Source organism: Salvelinus namaycush, chromosome 12, assembly GCF_016432855.1.
Source record: "Salvelinus namaycush isolate Seneca chromosome 12, SaNama_1.0, whole genome shotgun sequence".
NCBI lineage: Eukaryota > Metazoa > Chordata > Actinopteri > Salmoniformes > Salmonidae > Salvelinus > Salvelinus namaycush.
Window position 1 is genome coordinate 6,687,348 of NC_052318.1, and position 20,137 is coordinate 6,707,484.

General features: G+C 42.8%; 1 protein-coding gene across 2 annotated transcripts in view; it reads right to left on the minus strand.

Moving 5' to 3' along the window:
* Window positions 1-20,137, minus strand: part of LOC120056438 (serine/threonine-protein phosphatase 2A 55 kDa regulatory subunit B beta isoform) — a 154,612-nt gene that overhangs the window by 82,089 nt on the left and 52,386 nt on the right. Inside the window, exon 1 of one of the 2 annotated variants that reach the window (XM_039004597.1) lies at window positions 12,111-12,180. The exons of the other annotated variant lie outside the window; for it this stretch is intronic. Within the exon in view, the coding sequence (XP_038860525.1) occupies window positions 12,111-12,180 (70 nt within the window). Of the gene's footprint in view, window positions 1-12,110; window positions 12,181-20,137 lie in introns of those variants that run through there. 2 annotated transcript variants of the gene reach the window in all.

Consider the following 20,137-nt stretch of genomic DNA (forward strand, 5'->3'; position numbering starts at 1 on the left):
TAATAACTACTCTGGTCTAATAACTACCCTGGTCTAATACCTGCCCTGGTCTATTTACTACTCTGGTCTAATTACTGCCCTGGTCGAATAACTACTCTGGTCTAATAACTACTCTGGTCTAATAACTGCCCTGGTCTAATAACTACTCTGGTCTAATAACTACTCTGGTCTAATTACTGCCCTGCCCAGGTCTAATAACTGCCCTGGTCTAATAACTGCTCTGGTCTAATTACTGCCCTGGTCTAATAACTGCTCTGGTCTAATAACTACTCTGGTCTAATAACTACTCTGGTCTAATAACTGCCCTGGCCTAATTACTGCCCTGGTCTAATAACTGCCCTGGTCTAATAACTACTCTGGTCTAATTACTGCCCTGCCCAGGTCTAATAACTGCCCTGGTCTAATTACTGCCCTGGTCTAATAACTACTCTGGTCTAATAACTGCCCTGATCTAATTACTACCCTGGTCTAATAACTACCCTGGTCTAATAACTACTCTGGTCTAATTACTGCCCTGGTCTAATTACTACTCTGGTCTAATTACTACCCTGGTCTAATAACTTTCCTGCCCTGGTCTAATAACTACTCTGGTCTAATAACCACTCTGGTCTAATAACTACTCTGGTCTAATTACTACTCTGGTCTAATTACTGCCCTGGTCTAATTACTACTCTGGTCTAATAACCACTCTGGTCTAATAACTACTCTGTTCTAATAACTGCCCTGGTCTAATAACTGCCCTGGTCTAATTACTACTCTGGTCTAATTACCGCCCTGGTCTAATTACTACTCTGGTCTCATTACTATCCTGGTCTAATAACTACCCTGCCCTGGTCTAATAACTACTCTGGTCTAATAACCACTCTGGTCTAATAACTACTCTGGTCTAATAACTACCCTGGTCTAATTACTACTCTGGTCTAATAACTACTCTGGTCTAATAACTGCTCTGGTCTAATTACTACTCTGGTCTAATAACTGCCCTGGTCTAATTACTGCCCTGGTCTAATAACTGCCCTGGTCTAATAACTACCCTGGTCTAATTACTACTCTGGTCTAATAACTACTCTGGTCTAATAACTGCTCTGGTCTAATTACTACTCTGGTCTAATAACTGCCCTGGTCTAATTACTGCCCTGGTCTAATAACTGCCCTGGTCTAATAACTGCCCTGATCGAATAACTACTCTGGTCTAATTACTGCCCTGGTCTAATAACTGCCCTGGTCTAATAACTACTCTGGTCTGATAACTGCCCTGGTCTAATAACTACTCTGGTCTAATTACTGCCCTGCCCTGGTCTAATTACTGCCCTGGTGTAATTACTGCCCTGCCCTGGTCTAATAACTGCCCTGGTCTAATTACTGCTCTGGTCTAATAACTACCCTGGTCTAATTATTGCCCTGGTCTAATTACTACCCTGGTCTAATAACTACCCTGGTCTAATAACTACCCTGCCCTGGTCTAATTACTGCCCTGGTCTAATAACTACCCTGGTCTAATTACTGCCCTGGTCTAATAACTACCCTGGTCTAATTACTGCCCTGGTCTAATAACTACTCTGGTCTAATTACTGCCCTGGTCTAATAACTGCCCTGGTCTAATAACTACTCTGGTCTAATAACTACTCAGGTCTAATAACTACTCTGGTCTAATTACTGCCCTGGTCTAATAACTACTCTGGTCTAATAACTACTCTGGTCTAATAACTGCCCTGGTCTAATTACTGCCCTGCTCTAATACCTACCTTGGTCTAATAACTGCCCTGGTCTAATTACTGCCCTGGTCTAATAACTACCCTGGTCTAATTACTGCCCTGGTCTAATTACTGCCCTGGTCTAATAACTACCCTGGTCTAATTACTGCCCTGGTCTAATAACTGCCCTGGTCTAATAACTACCCTGGTCTAATTACTGCCCTGGTCTAATAACTACCCTGGTCTAATTACTGCCCTGGTCTAATTACTACTCTGGTCTAATTACTACCCTGGTCTAATAACTTTCCTGCCCTGGTCTAATAACTACTCTGGTCTAATAACCACTCTGGTCTAATAACTACTCTGGTCTAATTACTACTCTGGTCTAATTACTGCCCTGGTCTAATAACTACTCTGGTCTAACTACTGCTCTGGTGTAATTACTACTCTGGTCTAATAACCACTCTGGTCTAATAACTACTCTGTTCTAATAACTGCCCTGGTCTAATAACTGCCCTGGTCTAATTACTACTCTGGTCTAATTACCGCCCTGGTCTAATTACTACTCTGGTCTCATTACTATCCTGGTCTAATAACTACCCTGCCCTGGTCTAATAACTACTCTGGTCTAATAACCACTCTGGTCTAATAACTACTCTGGTCTAATAACTACCCTGGTCTAATTACTACTCTGGTCTAATAACTACTCTGGTCTAATAACTACTCTGGTCTAATAACTGCTCTGGTCTAATTACTACTCTGGTCTAATAACTGCCCTGGTTTAATTACTGCCCTGGTCTAATAACTGCCCTGGTCTAATAACTGCCCTGATCGAATAACTACTCTGGTCTAATTACTGCCCTGGTCTAATAACTGCCCTGGTCTAATAACTACTCTGGTGTGATAACTGCCCTGGTCTAATAACTACTCTGGTCTAATTACTGCCCTGCCCTGGTCTAATTACTGCCCTGGTGTAATTACTGCCCTGCCCTGGTCTAATAACTGCCCTGGTCTAATTACTGCTCTGGTCTAATAACTACCCTGGTCTAATTATTGCCCTGGTCTAATTACTACCCTGGTCTAATAACTACCCTGGTCTAATAACTACCCTGCCCTGGTCTAATTACTGCCCTGGTCTAATAACTACCCTGGTCTAATTACTGCCCTGGCCTAATAACTGCCCTGGTCTAATAACTACTCTGGGTCTAATAACTGCTCTGGTCTAATAACTACTCTGGTCTAATTACTGCCCTGGTCTAATTACTGCCCTGGTCTAATTACTGCTCTGCTTTCACGCTCATGTCATCAGTCAAGATAACACCATGGGTTTTTCTCTTTTCTGTTAAAATTCTATCAAATGTATTTTATAATTCCCTTTTTAAAATTGTCAGTTGTCAGAAAGTGCTTTACAGTAACCCAGCTTAGACCCCAGAGAGCAAACAAAGAAAATGTGAGGGGATTGGGGACTAAAATGGTGATATGCAAATGCATGATGTTGCTATGGTATCATGCAATAGGTTAAAAGTTTCCAGTCTACGTTTAGTATTTTCTTCTAGTGGAGAAAGTTACCACAGTAACAGGCGGAAGGAAACACTACACGCATTAAAATATCTTTAAAAAATGTATGAGTGATCATTTATTAATCTGGTTGTCAAACCAGAAGCATCAGATCATCATAAAGAGAACAAGTTTACCCCCTGGTCATTTATATGGGTTCTTCCTGAATCCTAACGACATATTCCCTGCTCTAACTTCCACGGACAGTGGACAGTACACGGCAAAAAAGGTCATTTCTCTCCTAGTCAATTATTCACCCCCCCAAGGTAACGGTAATGAAATTGCATTGAATAGCAATGAATAACATTGTTGTTGTGATTCAAAGCATCAGACTCTTAAAGGAAAGCTCAGGAAAACATCAGGGACAATCACAATGCAATAATTGTGTATGATCTTCTATGTAGAGTTCTAACAAGTCCTGTGCGTCTTTGTGAGCGTCGTAGAAAGAAGCATGTTTGTGAGAGTCTCCGCTTTTCAGAATGGGGTCATCATAGTTTGTAGCTCAAACCGTTCGGACTTCAGAGACGTTTTCATGAGAAGAACCGTTCAGTATCCTCTCATCTCACAAACATCGCTCTAGCTAAGCCCCCATCTAATGGTTGACGTCGGCGGAATCAGTGAATTTAGACGCGTACAATGCAAGAAGTACGCCTACCCGGAAGTCTCTAGCTCAAACACATAACTTTTAAGGGGGTTTAGAAGCACTAAAAAGGTCGGCACCGAACTGGTTGTATCCCCCCCAAAAAAATGTTTGGGGTCTGCTCCTCAATGCATCTCCCATAGAGAAATCTAGATTCTACCAGACATACAAACAGAGTAGATGACAGACACCTACTTCCATGTCAACTACCTCTACATAGACTGAGATTACGTGTTGTCTTTATAGAGGTTAGAGGTCGACCGATTAATCGGAATGGCCGATTAATTAGGGCCGATTTCAAGTTTTCATAACAATCGGAAATCGGTATTTTTGGACACCGATTTGGCCGTTTTTTTTATTTATTTTTTTACACCTTTATTTAATCTTTATTTAACTAGGCAAGTCAGTTAAGAACACATTCTTATTTTCAATGACGGCCTAGGAACCGTGGGTTAACTGCCTCGTTCAGGGGCAGAACGACAGATTTTTACCTTGTCAGCTCGGGGGATTCAATCTTGCAACCTTACAGTTAACTAGTCCAACGCTCTAACCACCTGATTACATTGCACTCCACGAGGAGCCTGCCTGTTACGCGAATGCAGTAAGAAGCCAAGATAAGTTGCTAGCTAGCATTAAACTTAACTTATAAAAAACAATCAATCAATCATAATCACTAGTTATAACTACACATGGTTGATGCTATCACTAGTTTATCTAGCGTGTCCTGCGTTGCATATAATCAATGCGGTGCATATCGTTGCTCCAATGTGTACCTAACCATAAACATCAATGCCTTTCTTAAAATCAATACACAGAAGTATGTATTTTTAAACCTGCATATTTAGCTAAAAGAAATCCAGGTTAGCAGGTGAAATTGTGTAACTTCTCTTGCGTTCATTGCACGCAGAGTCAGTGTATATGCAACAGTTTGGGCTGCCTAATTTGCCAGAATTTTACGTAATTATGACATAACATTGAAGGTTGTGCAATGTAACAGGAATATTTAGACTTATGGATGCCACCCGTTAGATAAAATACAGAACGGTTCCGTATTTCACTGAAAGAATAAACGTCTTGTTTTCGAGATGATAGTTTCCGGATTCGACCATATTAATGACCTAAGGCTCGTATTTCTGTGTGTTATTATGTCTAAGTCTATGATTTGATAGAGCAGTCTGACTGAGCGGTGGTAGGCAGCAGCAGGCTCGTAAGCATTCATTCAAACAGCACTTTCCTGCGTTTTGCCAGAAGCTCTTCGCTGTTCTTCAAGCCTATCAACTCCCGAGATTAAGCTGGTGTAACCGATGTGAAGTGGCTAGCTAGTTAGCAGGGTGCGCGCTAATAGCGTTTCAAACGACACTCGCTCTGAGACTTGGAGTAGTTATTCCCCTTGCTCTGCATGGGTAACGCTGCTTCGAGGGTGGCTGTTGTCGATGTGTTCCTGGTTCGAGCCCAGGTAGCGGCGAGGAGAGGGATGGAAGCTATACTGTTACACTGGCAATACTAAAGTGCCTATAAGAACATCCAATAGTCAAAGGTTAATGAAATACAAATGGTAGAGAGAGAAATAGTCCTATAATTCCTATAATAACTACAACCTAAAACTTCTTACCTGGGAATATTGAAGACTCATGTTAAAAGGAACCTTTAAGTATGCTCTCTCTAATTCTCTCCTTCTCTCCTTCTTTCTCTCTCTCGGAGGACCTGAGCCCTAGGACCATACGTCAGGACTACCGGGCATGATGACTCCTTGCTGTCCCCAGTCCACCTGGTCTTGCTGCTGTTCCAGTTTCAACTGTTCTGCCTGCGGTTATGGAACCCCTACCTGTCCCAGACCTGCTGTTTTCAACTCTTAATGATCGGCTATGAAAAGCCAACTGACATTTATTCCTGATTATTATTTGACCTAGCTTGTCATTTATGAACATTTTGAACATCTTGGCCATGTTCTGTTATAATCTCCACCCGGCACAGCCAGAAGAGGACTGGCCACCCCTCATAGCCTGGTTCCTCTCTAGGTTTCTTCCTAGGTTTTGGCCTTTCTAGGGAGTTTTTCCTAGCCACCGTGCTTCTACACCTGCATTGCTTGCTGTTTGGGGTTTTAGGCTGGGTTTCTGTACAGCACTTCGAGATATTAGCTGATGTACGAAGGGCTATATAAAATAAACTTGATTGATTGATTGATTGAACCACCAGCTTTCATATGTTCTCATGTTCTGAGCAAGGAACTTAAACGTTAGCTTTCTTACATGGCACATATTGCACTTTTACTTTCTTCTCCAACACTTTGTTTTTGCATTATTTAAACCAAATTGAACATGTTTCATTATTTATTTGAGGCTAAATTGATTTTATTGATGTATTATATTAAGTTAAAATAAGTGTTCATTCAGTACTGTTGTAATTGTCATTATTACAACAACAAAAAACAAAAAAAACACGGCCAATTAATCGGTAGCGGCTTTTTTGGTCCTCCAATAATCGGTATCGGTATCGGCGTTGAAAAATCCTAATCGGTCGACCTCTAATAGAGGTGATGTATGTGTTTGTGTTTTAGTAGTAATGGTGAGATGGAGACAGCAGTCTGGTTGCCTTAACAGCCCCTCATCTCCTCTCCTTCACAAACAAATGCAGGACATAGCTGACCTTATATTAGGACAGTCAGAGACAGCAGACTGGGACGAAGGAGGGAGAAGGAGGGATGGGGAGGGGGTTAGGATCCGGAGAGGGGGGGATCAGGAGGGGGGGATTGGGGGGGGGTACTAAGCTCCTGGCAAGGAGGGTAGTCTGTAGGTCAGTGGGTGAGGATCCGGAGGGGGGATTGGGGGGGTACTAAGCTCCTGGCAAGGAGGGTAGTCTGTAGGTCAGTGGGTGAGGATCCGGAAGGGGGATTGGGGGGGGTGGATTGGGGGGGGGGGGGTGCTAAGCTCCTGGCGAGGAGGGTAGTCTGTAGGTCAGTGGGTGAGGCTGGGTTGTTCACTCGGAAACAGGCTTAACCTGGTCTCTTAGTGATGGAGGAGGGGGGAGAGGGGTTACTGGCAGCCTTCAGCCCCCTCCAGCCCTGGAGAATGGTAATGGGCTTTTATGGAGGAGAGGAGAACGTAATTTGTCTACATTGTGTTGTCTCAGAAGTGTAATGATTTACTGATCATATTGTGAGGGGTATGAAGAGACTATAATAAGGAAAATCACTTCACAATTCATCAATTGACACATTTGTTGGGAATCACAAAAAAGTATATTGAAAATATATCCAAGTAAAGCTAGGTTGGCTGTTATGAACAACAGATTGACTCCTGCTGCTCACTTTTACCCCGGACATTACCCCGGACATTACCCCGGACATTACCCCGGACATTACCCCGGACATTACCCCGGGCTCTTGTCTTTACCTCAGTGACTTCACACATACAGTAGAGAAACCAGAAGAGCTGTACAGCTCAGAGACCGTAACATGTAAGATATGGAAAAACTGTCCTTTCCTTCCAGCGATGTAGCACTGGGAAGACTGCAGAACCCTACAGTATAGACCTTACAGTTACCCATACACCCCAGGGGCAACTCTGCGATAACAGAATGACGCTGACACTCAGATTCTTCATTTTAAAAGAATGCCCCCCCCCCCCCCAAAACAACAACATTGATTGCAAAGTTAAACAAACCATACAACTCTAAGCACAAAGACTACTTTTAACCATTTCCACTGAACATGTTACAAAAACACAGCTATGATGTGATACCTTACTACTGTAAGATGTTACCGGAATGACATCATGGCTCCCTGATTTGTACTATAGGGAAAGGCATAATTATTCATGTCATTCTCTTCATGGTGATGTATCCTGAATGGGTATACATTTGCATATTTGGGTATTATTCTACACACTCGCTATTATTGTAATGAGCTCCGCCCACAAACAAGACCAAATTTGGTTGGTCGGGACCGTACCAAGTCTGTACCAATCATAGACGTCTATGTTCCACAAGTTTGGACATCACGGCAGAGCACAGTAAGATTACAGCACAGCAGAGAAGAGTTCAGAACAATAGAGTAAAGACGACTGTACTCTAGTGTGCTCTACACTGTACTCTAGTGTGCTCTACACTGTACTCTAGTGTGCTCTACACTGTACTCTAGTGTGCTCTACACTGTACTCTAGTGTGCTCTACACTGTACTCTAGTGTGCTCTACACTAAAGTATCGTGTACAGTACTGCACTAAATTATACTGTACAGTACTGCACTAAATTATACTGTACTGTACAGTACTGCACTAAATTATACTGTACTGTACAGTACTGCACTAAAGTATACAGTACAGTACTGCACTAAAGTATACAGTACAGTACTGCACTAAATTATACTGTACTGTACAGTACTGCACTAAATTATACTGTACTGTACAGTACTGCACTAAAGTATACAGTACAGTACTGCACTAAATTATACTGTACCGTACAGTACTGCACTAAATTATACTGTACTGTACAGTACTGCACTAAAGTATACTGTACTGTACAGTACTGCACTAAATTATACTGTACTGTACAGTACTGCACTAAATTATACTGTACTGTACAGTACTGCACTAAATTATACTGTACCGTACAGTACTGCACTAAATTCTACTGTACTGTACAGTACTGCACTAAATGATACTGTACTGCACTAAATGATACTACACTGCACTGTATTGTACTGACCTATAGCCTACTCTACATTTCTTTACTGTACTGTAGTGTCCAAACTTGTGAAACAGACATCTATGATTAGTTCACATTTTGACTGACCAAATTTCAACTACTTTTCAACGTCCATGGATGTTTATTGTCTGTCGGTGCTCAGTGGATCAGAGAGCTGGTTACAGAAGATGGAAAGAGGGGGGGGCTCATGGCTAGGTCAATCAATCAATCAAATGTATTTATAAAGACCTTTTAACATCAACAGTTGTCACAAAGTGCCTATACAGAAGCCCAGCCTAAAACACAAAAGAACAAGCAATGTAGTGTCAGGAGAGCCAGGAGAGGTGACAATAACTACACAGAGAGAGAGAGAGAGAGAGAGAGAGAGAGAGAGAGAGAGAGAGAGAGAGAGAGAGAGAGAGAGAGAGAGAGAGAGAGAGAGAGAGAGAGAGAGAGAGAGAGAGAGAGAGAGAGAGAGAGAGAGAGAGAGAGAGAGAGAGAGAGAGAAGAAAGACAGGGAGAGAAAGAGGGAGAGAAAGAGGGAGAGAAAGAGGGAGAGAGAGAGAGAGAGAGAGAGAGAGAGAGAGAGAGAGAGAGAGAGAGAGAGAGAGAGAGAGAGAGAAGAAGAAAGACAGGGAGAGAAAGAGGGAGAGAGAGAGAGAGAGAGAGAGAGAGAGAGAGAGAGAGAGAGAGAGAGAGAGAGAGAGAGGAGAGGAGAGAAAGAGGGAGGGGTTGTCCAGACTGTTTTCACTGTCTTGCTTTGACCACCAGAAGACAGAAAGAGAAATAAAATAACTATGAGATGAACATAACAGTATGCCAGTGGAAAGGAGAACAGTAGCAGGTAATTCTGTTACCGATTTGGTGTTTTAATCACTTAATAAACCAAAATGTTATCAGTAAAAACACTATAACTAATTGGTAGATCTACCTTTACTTGTTACTTCTGTGAACTTTCATTATCCTCCCTCCTCATGGAGAGAAATTAGAAAATATCTTTAAGATATGGGGGGTTTTGATATCAGAAAGACAAGACACTAGGCAATATTTCTTAAACTTACAGAAGGCAAATTATTTCAGCAAAACTACATAGAAATATTGCTATAAGATGGCAGGGGTATTTAACATTATATAAATAGTTATATAAGATGCCAGGGGTATTCAACATGATATAAATAGTTATATAAGATGGCAGGGGTATTTAACATTATATAAATAGTTATATAAGATGCCAGGGGTATTCAACATGATATAAATAGTTATATAAGATGGCAGGGGTATTTAACATTATATAAATAGTTATATAAGATGCCAGGGGTATTTAACATTATATAAATAGTTATATAAGATGGCAGGGGTATTTAACATTATATAAATAGTTATATAAGATGGCAGGGGTATTCAACATGATATAAATAGTTATATAAGATGGCAGGGGTATTTAACATTATATAAATAGTTATATAAGATGGCAGGGGTATTCAACATTATATAAATAGTTATATAAGATAGCAGGGGTATTCAACATTATATAAATAGTTATTTAAGATGGCAGGGGTATTCAACATTATATAAATAGTTATATAAGATGGCAGGGGTATTCAACATTATATAAATAGTTATATAAGATGGCAGGGGTATTCAACATTATATAAATAGTTATATAAGATGGCAGGGGTATTTAACATTATATAAATAGTTATTTAAGATGGCAGGGGTATTCAACATTATATAAATAGTTATTTAAGATGGCAGGGGTATTTAACATTATATAAATAGTTATATAAGATAGCAGGGGTATTCAACATTATATAAATAGTTATTTAAGATGGCAGGGGTATTCAACATTATATAAATAGTTATATAAGATAGCAGGGGTATTCAACATTATATAAATAGTTATTTAAGATGGCAGGGGTATTTAACATTATATAAATAGTTATATAAGATGGCAGGGGTATTCAACATTATATAAATAGTTATATAAGATGGCAGGGGTATTTAACATTATATAAATAGTTATATAAGATGGCAGAGGTATTCAACATTATATAAATAGTTATATAAGATGCCAGGGGTATTCAACATTATTGTGTTTTGATGTATTTCTAAAATCTTGTAAGACTTTTCTGATCGATGTCACTACTGTAAGAGATAAGAGCGTCTGCTAAATGACTAAAATGTAAATGTGTTTTATAGACACTTCGTTTTCATTTGACATCAAATGTGATGTTCTACTATGAACTTCATGTGTTAGAGCTTATGTGGCTTTTAACGTGGAAATGCCCTAAAGCACCCGAGTCAGAGACAATGCAACAACACTTTCAGTAGGAAAGAAGGGCACAGGTTAAGCCCTCCTGGAAATTGCAGTAGCTAGGCAGTTTAGCGACGAGGTTGACTACAGAGGGGAGAGACTGGGCGAGAGAAATGAGAGTTCATCTGGTGTTATGTGTCGTAGCTGTATGGAGCCAGTGGCATCTGCCTGTCTGCTGGTTCAGCTTTTATGGGTATTTCAGCTCTCTCGTTTCTCATCTCACTGGCTGGGCTGCTCAGTATGATTTATCTGCTTTCTGTTGATATAGCCCTGAATCAATCAATCAAAGCCATGTGCAAGATGGAAATCAAAATGGGAATGACCAACATTCTCTTTGTGCTATCTTGCATATTTCAGGATTGACATAAAAAAAAAAGACAAAATGTTTAGAAAACTAAAGTTGAATTCTGAAAAGCAAAAATCGAATTGTCTCATGTTCCATCTTGAAATACTTTGTTGTATCCTGCACTACTCTGACGCCTGCAAAACTCGGCCCATAAATCTGTTACTGCACACGCAAGGAGTTGCTCCACTGCTACAAACACAGTATACCATTATGAAAGCAGGTGGAATCCCAATAGTTTATAGACAGTGTTTACCGATTAAAATGCTGATACTATTACTAATAATAATAAGTAATCTGACTCTCTAAATGAATTATTGCGTATCGATCAATATTTACTCGTGTGGTTGATATGAAATGCTCATCCTGCTGTTGTGTAGTTGACCAGAAGGATTAGCCTATTTCCCTGTGGGAATTGTGTCACCGACTCCACTCTGGACTTAAAGACCCGCGCTTCTAAGGCAGCTGGATGTGCGTAGCTTCTGTGACTTATTCCGAATAGATAGAAATGAACATATCCATGACTGCATTGTGCGTTCTCTAATATCTGAACATCTCGATAATGCCACACCACTGACACACTACAGTACAGGTTAATGCAAGACAGCCATTCGTTCTATTCTACTCTCTTTTCTGAGAAAGAGACTGCAGGCCTACAGTAATTAGTACTAACCAAATGTTCTTGTCATTTCAACCATATGACAAGTCAGTAACACACCAGTTGTCCCTAAAAAGCCATGCACGGCACCCCCAAAACGGTGTACTACATTTGAACAATTCCGATGATAAGCTACATGCCGGCGGTGGAACACCGGTTCGCATTCTATAGCCTACATTTTCTTTAAAGCGATATATGTATTAATTCAATATGGATAGATACCTTCAGTTGCATAGTTGTGGTCCCGGAGGAAGCTGTTGTTGATTTTGCGGGTGTCGATTTCTTCATCCATTTGTGCTTTTATTTTGTAAACCAGAAACAGAGAAACAGGTATCCATGGTCCTGAAACATCGCTTCAGCACAGGGTCGGCGCGAGCTGCACGCTGTTCGTCATGATTCGACCCTTTCCAGAAATAAGAACGTGAAAAAGAGGCAGAAACCTCACCGTTCGTATCAATGTGATAGGAGGGAAATGCCTGTCCCTTTCGAGACGTTGGAAGGTGTGGCGTTGGATGACAGGCACGATGGCGCTCAGATTAAAGTGTGAGAAAACGAACTATAAAACCAACAGAAAGATTATAGCTGCGCATTTTCCTCTCCATTGCCAGATGCGCCATAAATCAGTGCAGGCAGAGAAGGGTGTGTGAGCAGGTCATTATTTTGCCTCAGTCCGCTTGCATAGCAGGGTCAGTTTCCTCTTGTCGTCTAGGATCACCCGGTTTCGCCTCGACGTGTGACTTTGCCGCCAAACCGCACCGGGTGCTCCACTGCTGCCTGCAAGGGTCTTTCTCTGTCTGTCAGTCACTCCCTCTCACAACGATGCCACCTTGGCACCCTGTGCTCCACTGCTGCCTGCAAGGGCCTCTCTCTGTTAGTCACTCCCTCTCACAGCGACGCCATCTTGGCTCCCAGTGCTCCCTGCAAGGTTCTCTCTCTGTCTGTCAGTCACTCCTTCTCACAGCGACACCATCTTGGCTCCCTGTGCTCCACTGCTCCCTGCAAGGTTCTCTCTCTGCCTGTCAGTCACTCCCTCTCACAGCGACGCCATCTTGGCTCCCAGTGTTCCCTGCAAGGTTCTCTCTCTGTCTGTCAGTCACTCCCTCTCACAGCGACGCCATCTTGGCTCCCAGTGCTCCCTGCAAGGTTCTCTCTCTGTCTGTCAGTCACTCCCTCTCACAGCGACGCCATCTTGGCTCCCAGTGCTCCCTGCAAGGTTCTCTCTCTGTCTGTCAGTCACTCCCTCTCACAGCGACGCCATCTTGGCTCCCAGTGCTCCCTGCAAGGTTCTCTCTCTGTCTGTCAGTCACTCCCTCTCACAGCGACGCCATATTGGCTCCCAGTGCTCCCTGCAAGGTTCTCTCTCTGTCTGTCAGTCACTCCCTCTCACAGCGACGCCATCTTGGCTCCCAGTGCTCCCTGCAAGGTTCTCTCTCTGTCTGTCAGTCACTCCCTCTCACAGCGACGCCATCTTGACTCCCTGTGCTCCACTGCTGCCTGCTGTTGCAACTGCTCCACTCGCGCATTGCATTATTGGCTCCTCCCCGACAGGTTGCCTCTGTCGACCTGCGTCAGCATCACAGTGATATTTGCAAACATGCGGGGACAGTGTGCACCCTTCATATCAGGGGGACATGGTGGTCAAACTTCAACAGATTTGCTCAATTTGATCTCCAAAAACATCACAAAAAAAAAGGATAGCTTCCTAATCCTTCCTGATAATTGTTGCCCCAAAAAGTGTGTGTGTCTGTGTGTTTTCTCATTTGTGTTCTCTCACAAACCCAATTTCCAATTACATTTCCCCTGGTTGAATTTGGACATGGTGGTGAGGGTGGGTGTCTGTCTGAGATGTTCCCCTGCCAATCCTGCCCCTACATGTTGAAACATTATGCTATAGCAAAGGTTATTTAACAGCCCACTACCCTTCAGCTAGGTGGGAATAAATCACCTACATTATCTACATCCCCCAATAATGAGGGTCACTCATGCATACAATGAATAGAAGTTCCATCCACGCCAAAACCTGTGACCAGTTGAATATCCCAATCTGATTGTCCCCTCACCATGACAAACCTATACCCTCAACCCCTAATCCTTTTAGGAGATAGTCCTCACCAGCCCATGAATCATCTGTATTCACATTCACTCTAAATGGCATAGAATCTGTCTTTGCCTTCATGCTGGGCTTAACAAACTATTATGATCATTCTATTTGGGCGCTGAAGCGTATATGGAAAGGAAGAGGGAATTAAAAAGGCATTGATTTCCAGAATCACCACACAGTGATGTGCTCTATAAGTGGGAGACTGGGAGACTGAGAGACTGAGAGACTGGGAGACTGAGAGACTGGGAGACAGAGACTGGGAGACAGAGACTGGGAGACAGAGACTGGGAGACTGAGAGACTGAGAGACTGGGAGACTGGGAGACTGAGAGACAGAGACTGGGAGACTGGGAGACTGAGAGACTGAGAGACTGAGAGACTGAGAGACTGAGAGACTGGGAGACTGAGAGACTGAGAGACTGGGAGACTGAGAGACTGAGAGACTGAGAGACTGGGAGACTGAGAGACTGAGAGACTGAGAGACTGAGAGACTGGGAGACTGAGAGACTGGGAGACTGGGAGACTGGGAGACTGGGAGACTGAGAGACTGGGAGACTGAGAGACTGGGAGACTGAAAGACTGAGAGACTGAGAGACTGCATTAAGAGAAGCCTTCTGATGGATGACATTAACAAGCAGAGCTCATTGCTGTCCTGGGGAAGGAGGATGGAACAGCGGTACTATAGGGCTGTGAACTAAATGACTCTTTACTGCGTCTTCTGACAGACAGACACACAGCAGCGCGCACAAACAAAAGCTCTGACACACACACACACACACACACACACACACACACACACACACACACACACACACACACACACACACACACACACACACACACACACACACACACACACACACACACACACACACACACACACACACACACACACAATGGTCTAAGGGGCTTATACTGTAGGGGGTGGAAAAAGCTTTGAAGGAGCCCAGACTGAGATCAACAATCTGACTGATCTAATGAAACCTTCAGCTTCCAGAACACACAACCACAGCAGCAGTCTGTTGACTGAAACCTCTACCTGTGTGTGTGTGTGTGTGTGTGTGTGTGTGTGTGTGTGTGTGTGTGTGTGTGTGTGTGTGTGTGTGTGTGTGTGTGTGTGTGTGTGTGTGTGTGTGTGTGTGTGTGTGTGTGTGTGTGCGTGTGTGCGTGTGTGCGTGTGTGCGTGTGTGATGGGGGGAAAAAATGGATACGGTTACATATCCGGATTTTATTTTTAATGATATATCATATTATTTTGACAATATCGCAATATTATTTTTTGCGGTAGTCAGCTGTACTTGCATCCAAACGGCAGTATTTTCCCTTCATAGTTTGTTCTCTGTTTCTTTTTAAATAGGGAGGTAATTTGTTTTAAGGACCATGGCTGAACAAAACTATTTTTCTCATGGCTCTCTCTGGTCCCTCTGCAGCAGGCATATAGTGAGCAACATGTTTGGAACATCAAAACGCAATAAAATCACAGCATCGAATCACACTACATATAGAATAACTATACATATAGAATCACACTACATATAGAATCACACTATACATATATAATCACACTACATATAGAATCACACTACATATAGAATCACACTACATATTGAATCACTATACATATATAATCAGAAATACAAGCTGAAATAAATCATTCTCTCTACTATTATTCTGACATTTCACATTCTTAAAATAAAGTGGTGATCCTAACTGATCTAAGACAGGGAATTTTTACTAGGATTAAATGTCAGGAATGAAAAACTGAGTTTAATGTATGTATGTAAACTTCCGACTTCAACTGTAAGAAATGACACTACATATAGAATCACATTACATATAGAATCATACACTACATATAGAATCACACTACATATAAAATCACACTACATATAGAATCACACTACATATAGGATCACACTACATATAAAATCACACTACATATAGGATCACAATACATGTCGTATCGGCACCTAAGTATAGTGATAATATCGTCTCGTGAGGTCCCTGGCAATTCCCAGGCCTAGTGTGTGTGTGTGTGTGTGTGTGTGTGTGTGTGTGTGTGTGTGTGTGTGTGTGTGTGTGTGTGTGTGTGTGTGTGTGTGTGTGTGTGTGTGTGTGTGTGTGTGTGTGTGTGTTGTGACGGCCCTGAATATTTCTGAACCGTCTCAGTGCTTCTCCTTCTAATAGGGCGCTTCCCCTTTAATTCCCCATTAAATAGCCAGCATCAGCTGCGCAAAGGTGAAGTTGGGATTGAGACATGAATGAGGATGTGTACTACCTTCAGTTCATGAAGCTTCGCCATTACGTTTGTTTTGTTGCCTTACAGTGTGTTTTGTAGCCTTAAAGCGAGTTTACCCAGGATTGGATCCACTCTGTGCGTCTGTGGACTACAACTCTCCGTTGATTTTCGTGGCCTTTTCTCCGCTGGAGATCTGTTGGCGGATTGTCTGACTGACCGACTGACTACAACTTTTTGTACACGGTATTTCATTTGTTTGGGGTGATGTATACTGTGATTTATGTAGTTGTGAGGACGTATTATTCTTTGGTTAGTCTTTGATACGCTTTATAGTTGTGTTGCAAAATAAGTGTTATTTTGAGTGTATGAATATACTGGGTTTACGCTACGGACAAACGTTGCGTGACTAAGGTCACTTGAGTCACTGAACTTATTTACCGGGCTGGACTCTTTTTATGCCCGAGGTACAGGACATTTCTAAATGAACATAAGTGCATTAATTGTTATATTGTTGTGTGATCATTTATGTTGTTAATACAACCACGCAAAAGAATACACTTGTTTGAAGTTCTTTCCAATGTTTTAAGGGGTTTATGAAAAGTATATTTCCATCCTGACTTTTACATAAGTCCTTTGTATTGGTGTGACTTGACGGACCAGATGGGACTCATTCCCTCCCAAACTAAAAGGAGAAACCAATTCTTTCTCTGGTAGGCACAACCTACCTGGCACCCCTATAAATAACCTCAAGTCAAAACCGTTACTGTGTGTGTGTGTGTGTGTGTGTGTGTGTGTGTGTGTGTGTGTGTGTGTGCACACCTAAGTGTGATCTCAGAATCATCATTACATCAGTCATTGGAGTGTATAATGCAGAGTATTCCAGCACCTTCTATTATAATGGGACACCTGCTTCAAGCACTGAGCATCAGAAACACCCAGACAGTAATGGCTTTATTTTAACACACAATCTCTCTTGTAGATGGCGTCATAATTACATGGCCTGGGGGATGGAGCCTGATGAGAACACACAGTGTTGTCCTCCACAGAGAACATGCATGGCCAGAGTCTGCCTCCAAATTGTCTCTGTCGTTCAACCTGCCCCCTGTGCCCTCCTCGCTGCTGCTGCAGTGGCTATGGGGAATAATCCTGGTCTGTTGTGTTTCCTCTCTCCCATCCCCCCTTCTCTCTCTCTCTCTCTCTCTCCATCTCTCCATTGCCTGGCCCTCCTCCGTCCAAACCGAGCCCAGAGCCACCACCCCAGTCAGTGTGCTCTGCTCAACCAGGGGAAGTAGCTAGGTCCACAGCTTCACAGGCTTAGCTGTGCAGTGCTATGCTTACTAGCCATCCACCCTGCTCATAAGACTGGGCTAATACAGTAGTACAGGGTTATTTGGCTGTCCACATAGGACTCTGACCTGGGATCAGCTAACAGAGTCATTGTATTGTATAGAACAATGTGATACAACAAGACATGACTGACTGCAGAACTGTCACAACTGCCCTCGTGAATAACTGGGAAACAGGACTGTTTTGTGTACACAAGTTGCTATCTAGAACCTTAAATGGTTCTTCGGCTGTCCCCATAGGAGAACCCTTTGAAGAACCATTTTTGGTTCCAGGTAGAACCCTTTCAGGTTCCAAGTAGAACCCTTCAAACAGAGGGTTCTACATGAAACCCCTACATGAAACCAAAAAGGGTTCTGCCAGGAACCAAAAAGGGTTCTCCTACGGGGACAGCCGAAGTACCCTTTTGGAACCCTTTTTTCTAAAAGTGTAGCTGCTCAGACACAGACCTATTCTGAAGAAAAGAATGGTAAAAGTATAGAATGATTATAAGGGTACTATTGGAGATGTATTCTCTTCAGGTGGTGAGGTCTCAGAGGTTCTCTTGTAGAGAATGTTTTAATAGCAGTCTGAATTAGCAACGAGAGAGGAATGATTTAGAAAATCAGTTTTGCCACTAGACACCTCAATATGCTCCACAAACTGCTGTTAGGAAGAGAGCCAACTCGTCTATTTTAGGCAGGAGGGGGTTCGGACCGGAGCTGCAAGGTAGAGTAAAATAGAGGAGAGGAAGAGGAGGATGGGAAGAAGAGGGTGAGAGAGCCTGGCTTCACAAACTCCTTGCTCCGGCCAAACGCTATGCCACGCTCACGGACATTCCTTTCTTCTCCGCAATGAGTCTGGATCTGATTGGTCCCGGAAACCGATGGATTGGGCCAGAACAAAAAACTGAAATACCTTATTTACATGAGTATTCAGACCCTTTGCTAAAATTGTAATTGATCTCAGGTGCATCCTGTTTCCATTGATCATCCTTGAGATGTTTCTACAACTTGATTGGAGTCCACCTGTTGTAAATTCAATTGGTTGGACATGATTTGGAAAGGCACACACCTGTCTATAAGGTCCCACAGTTGACAGTGCATGTCAGAGCAAAAACCAAGCCATGAGGTCGAAGGACTTGTCTGTAGAGCTCCGAGACAGGATTGTGTCAAGGCACAGATCTGGGGAAGGGTACCAAAACATTTCTGCAACAATGAAGGTCCCCAGAACACAGTGGCCTCCATCATTCTTAAATGGAAGACGTTTGGAATCACCTAGACTCTTCCTAGAGCTGGCGGCCTGGCCAAACTGAGCAGTCTGGGGAGAACTCTGGAGTTCTGTCAGAGCTCCAGAGTTCTTCTGTGGAGATGGGAGAACCTTCCAGAAGGACAACCATCTCTGCAGCACTCCACCAAATCAGGCCTTTATAGTAGAGTGGCCAGACGGAAGCCACTCCTCAGCAAAAGGCACATGACTGTAACGGCAGTCTAGCTCTTCCTCCTCCTCGGACGAGGAGAGGCGAGAAGGATCGGAGGACCAATGTGCAGCGTGGTAAGTTTCCATGATTTAATATACACGAAGACAAGACACTATACAAAATAACAAACAAACTAACCGTCACAGTCCCGTGTGGCACAAACACTGACACAGGAAACAACCACCCACAAAATCCCAACACAAAACAAGCCACCTATATATGATTCTCAATCAGGGACAACGATTGACAGCTGCCTCTGATTGAGAACCATATTAGGCCGAACACAGAAACAGACAAACTAGACACACAACATAGAATGCCCACCCAGCTCACGTCCTGACCAGCACTAAAACAAGCAAAACACATAAGAACTATGGTCAGGACGTGACAATGACAGATGCTTGGAGTGTGCCAAAAGGCACCTAAATGACTCTCAGACCACTAGAAACAAGAATATCTAGTCTGATGAAACCAAAATTGAACTCTTTGGCCTGAATGTCATGGTGGTGGCAGCATCATGCTGTGGGGATGTTTTTCAGCAGCAGGGACTGGGAGACTAGTCAGGATCGAGGGAAAGATGAACGGAGCAAAGTACAGAGAGATCCTTGATGAAAACCTGCTCCAGAGTGAAGGTTCACCTTCCAACAGGACAAGCACACAGCCAAGACAACGCAGGAGTGGCTTCGGGACAAGTCTCTGAATGTCCTTGAATGGCCCAGCCAGAGCCCAGACTTGAACCTGATCGAATATCTCTGGAGAGTCCTAAAAATAGCTGTGCAGCGACGCTCCCCATCCAACCTGACAGAGCTTGAGAGGATCTGCAGAGAAGAATGGGAGAAACTCCCCAAATACTGGTGTGCTAAGCTTGTTGCGTCATACCCAAGAAGAGTCGAGGCTGTAATCGCTGCCAAAGGTGCTTCAACAAAGTACTGAGTAAAGGGTCTGAATACTTATGCAAATGTCATATTTCAGTTTTTTTGATCAATACATTTGCTTTGTCATTATGGGGTACTGTGTTAAATTGATGAGGGGGGAAAATGTAAGCCATTCTGAATAAGGCTGTAACGTAACAGAATGTGGAAAAAGTCAAGGGGTCTGAATACTTTC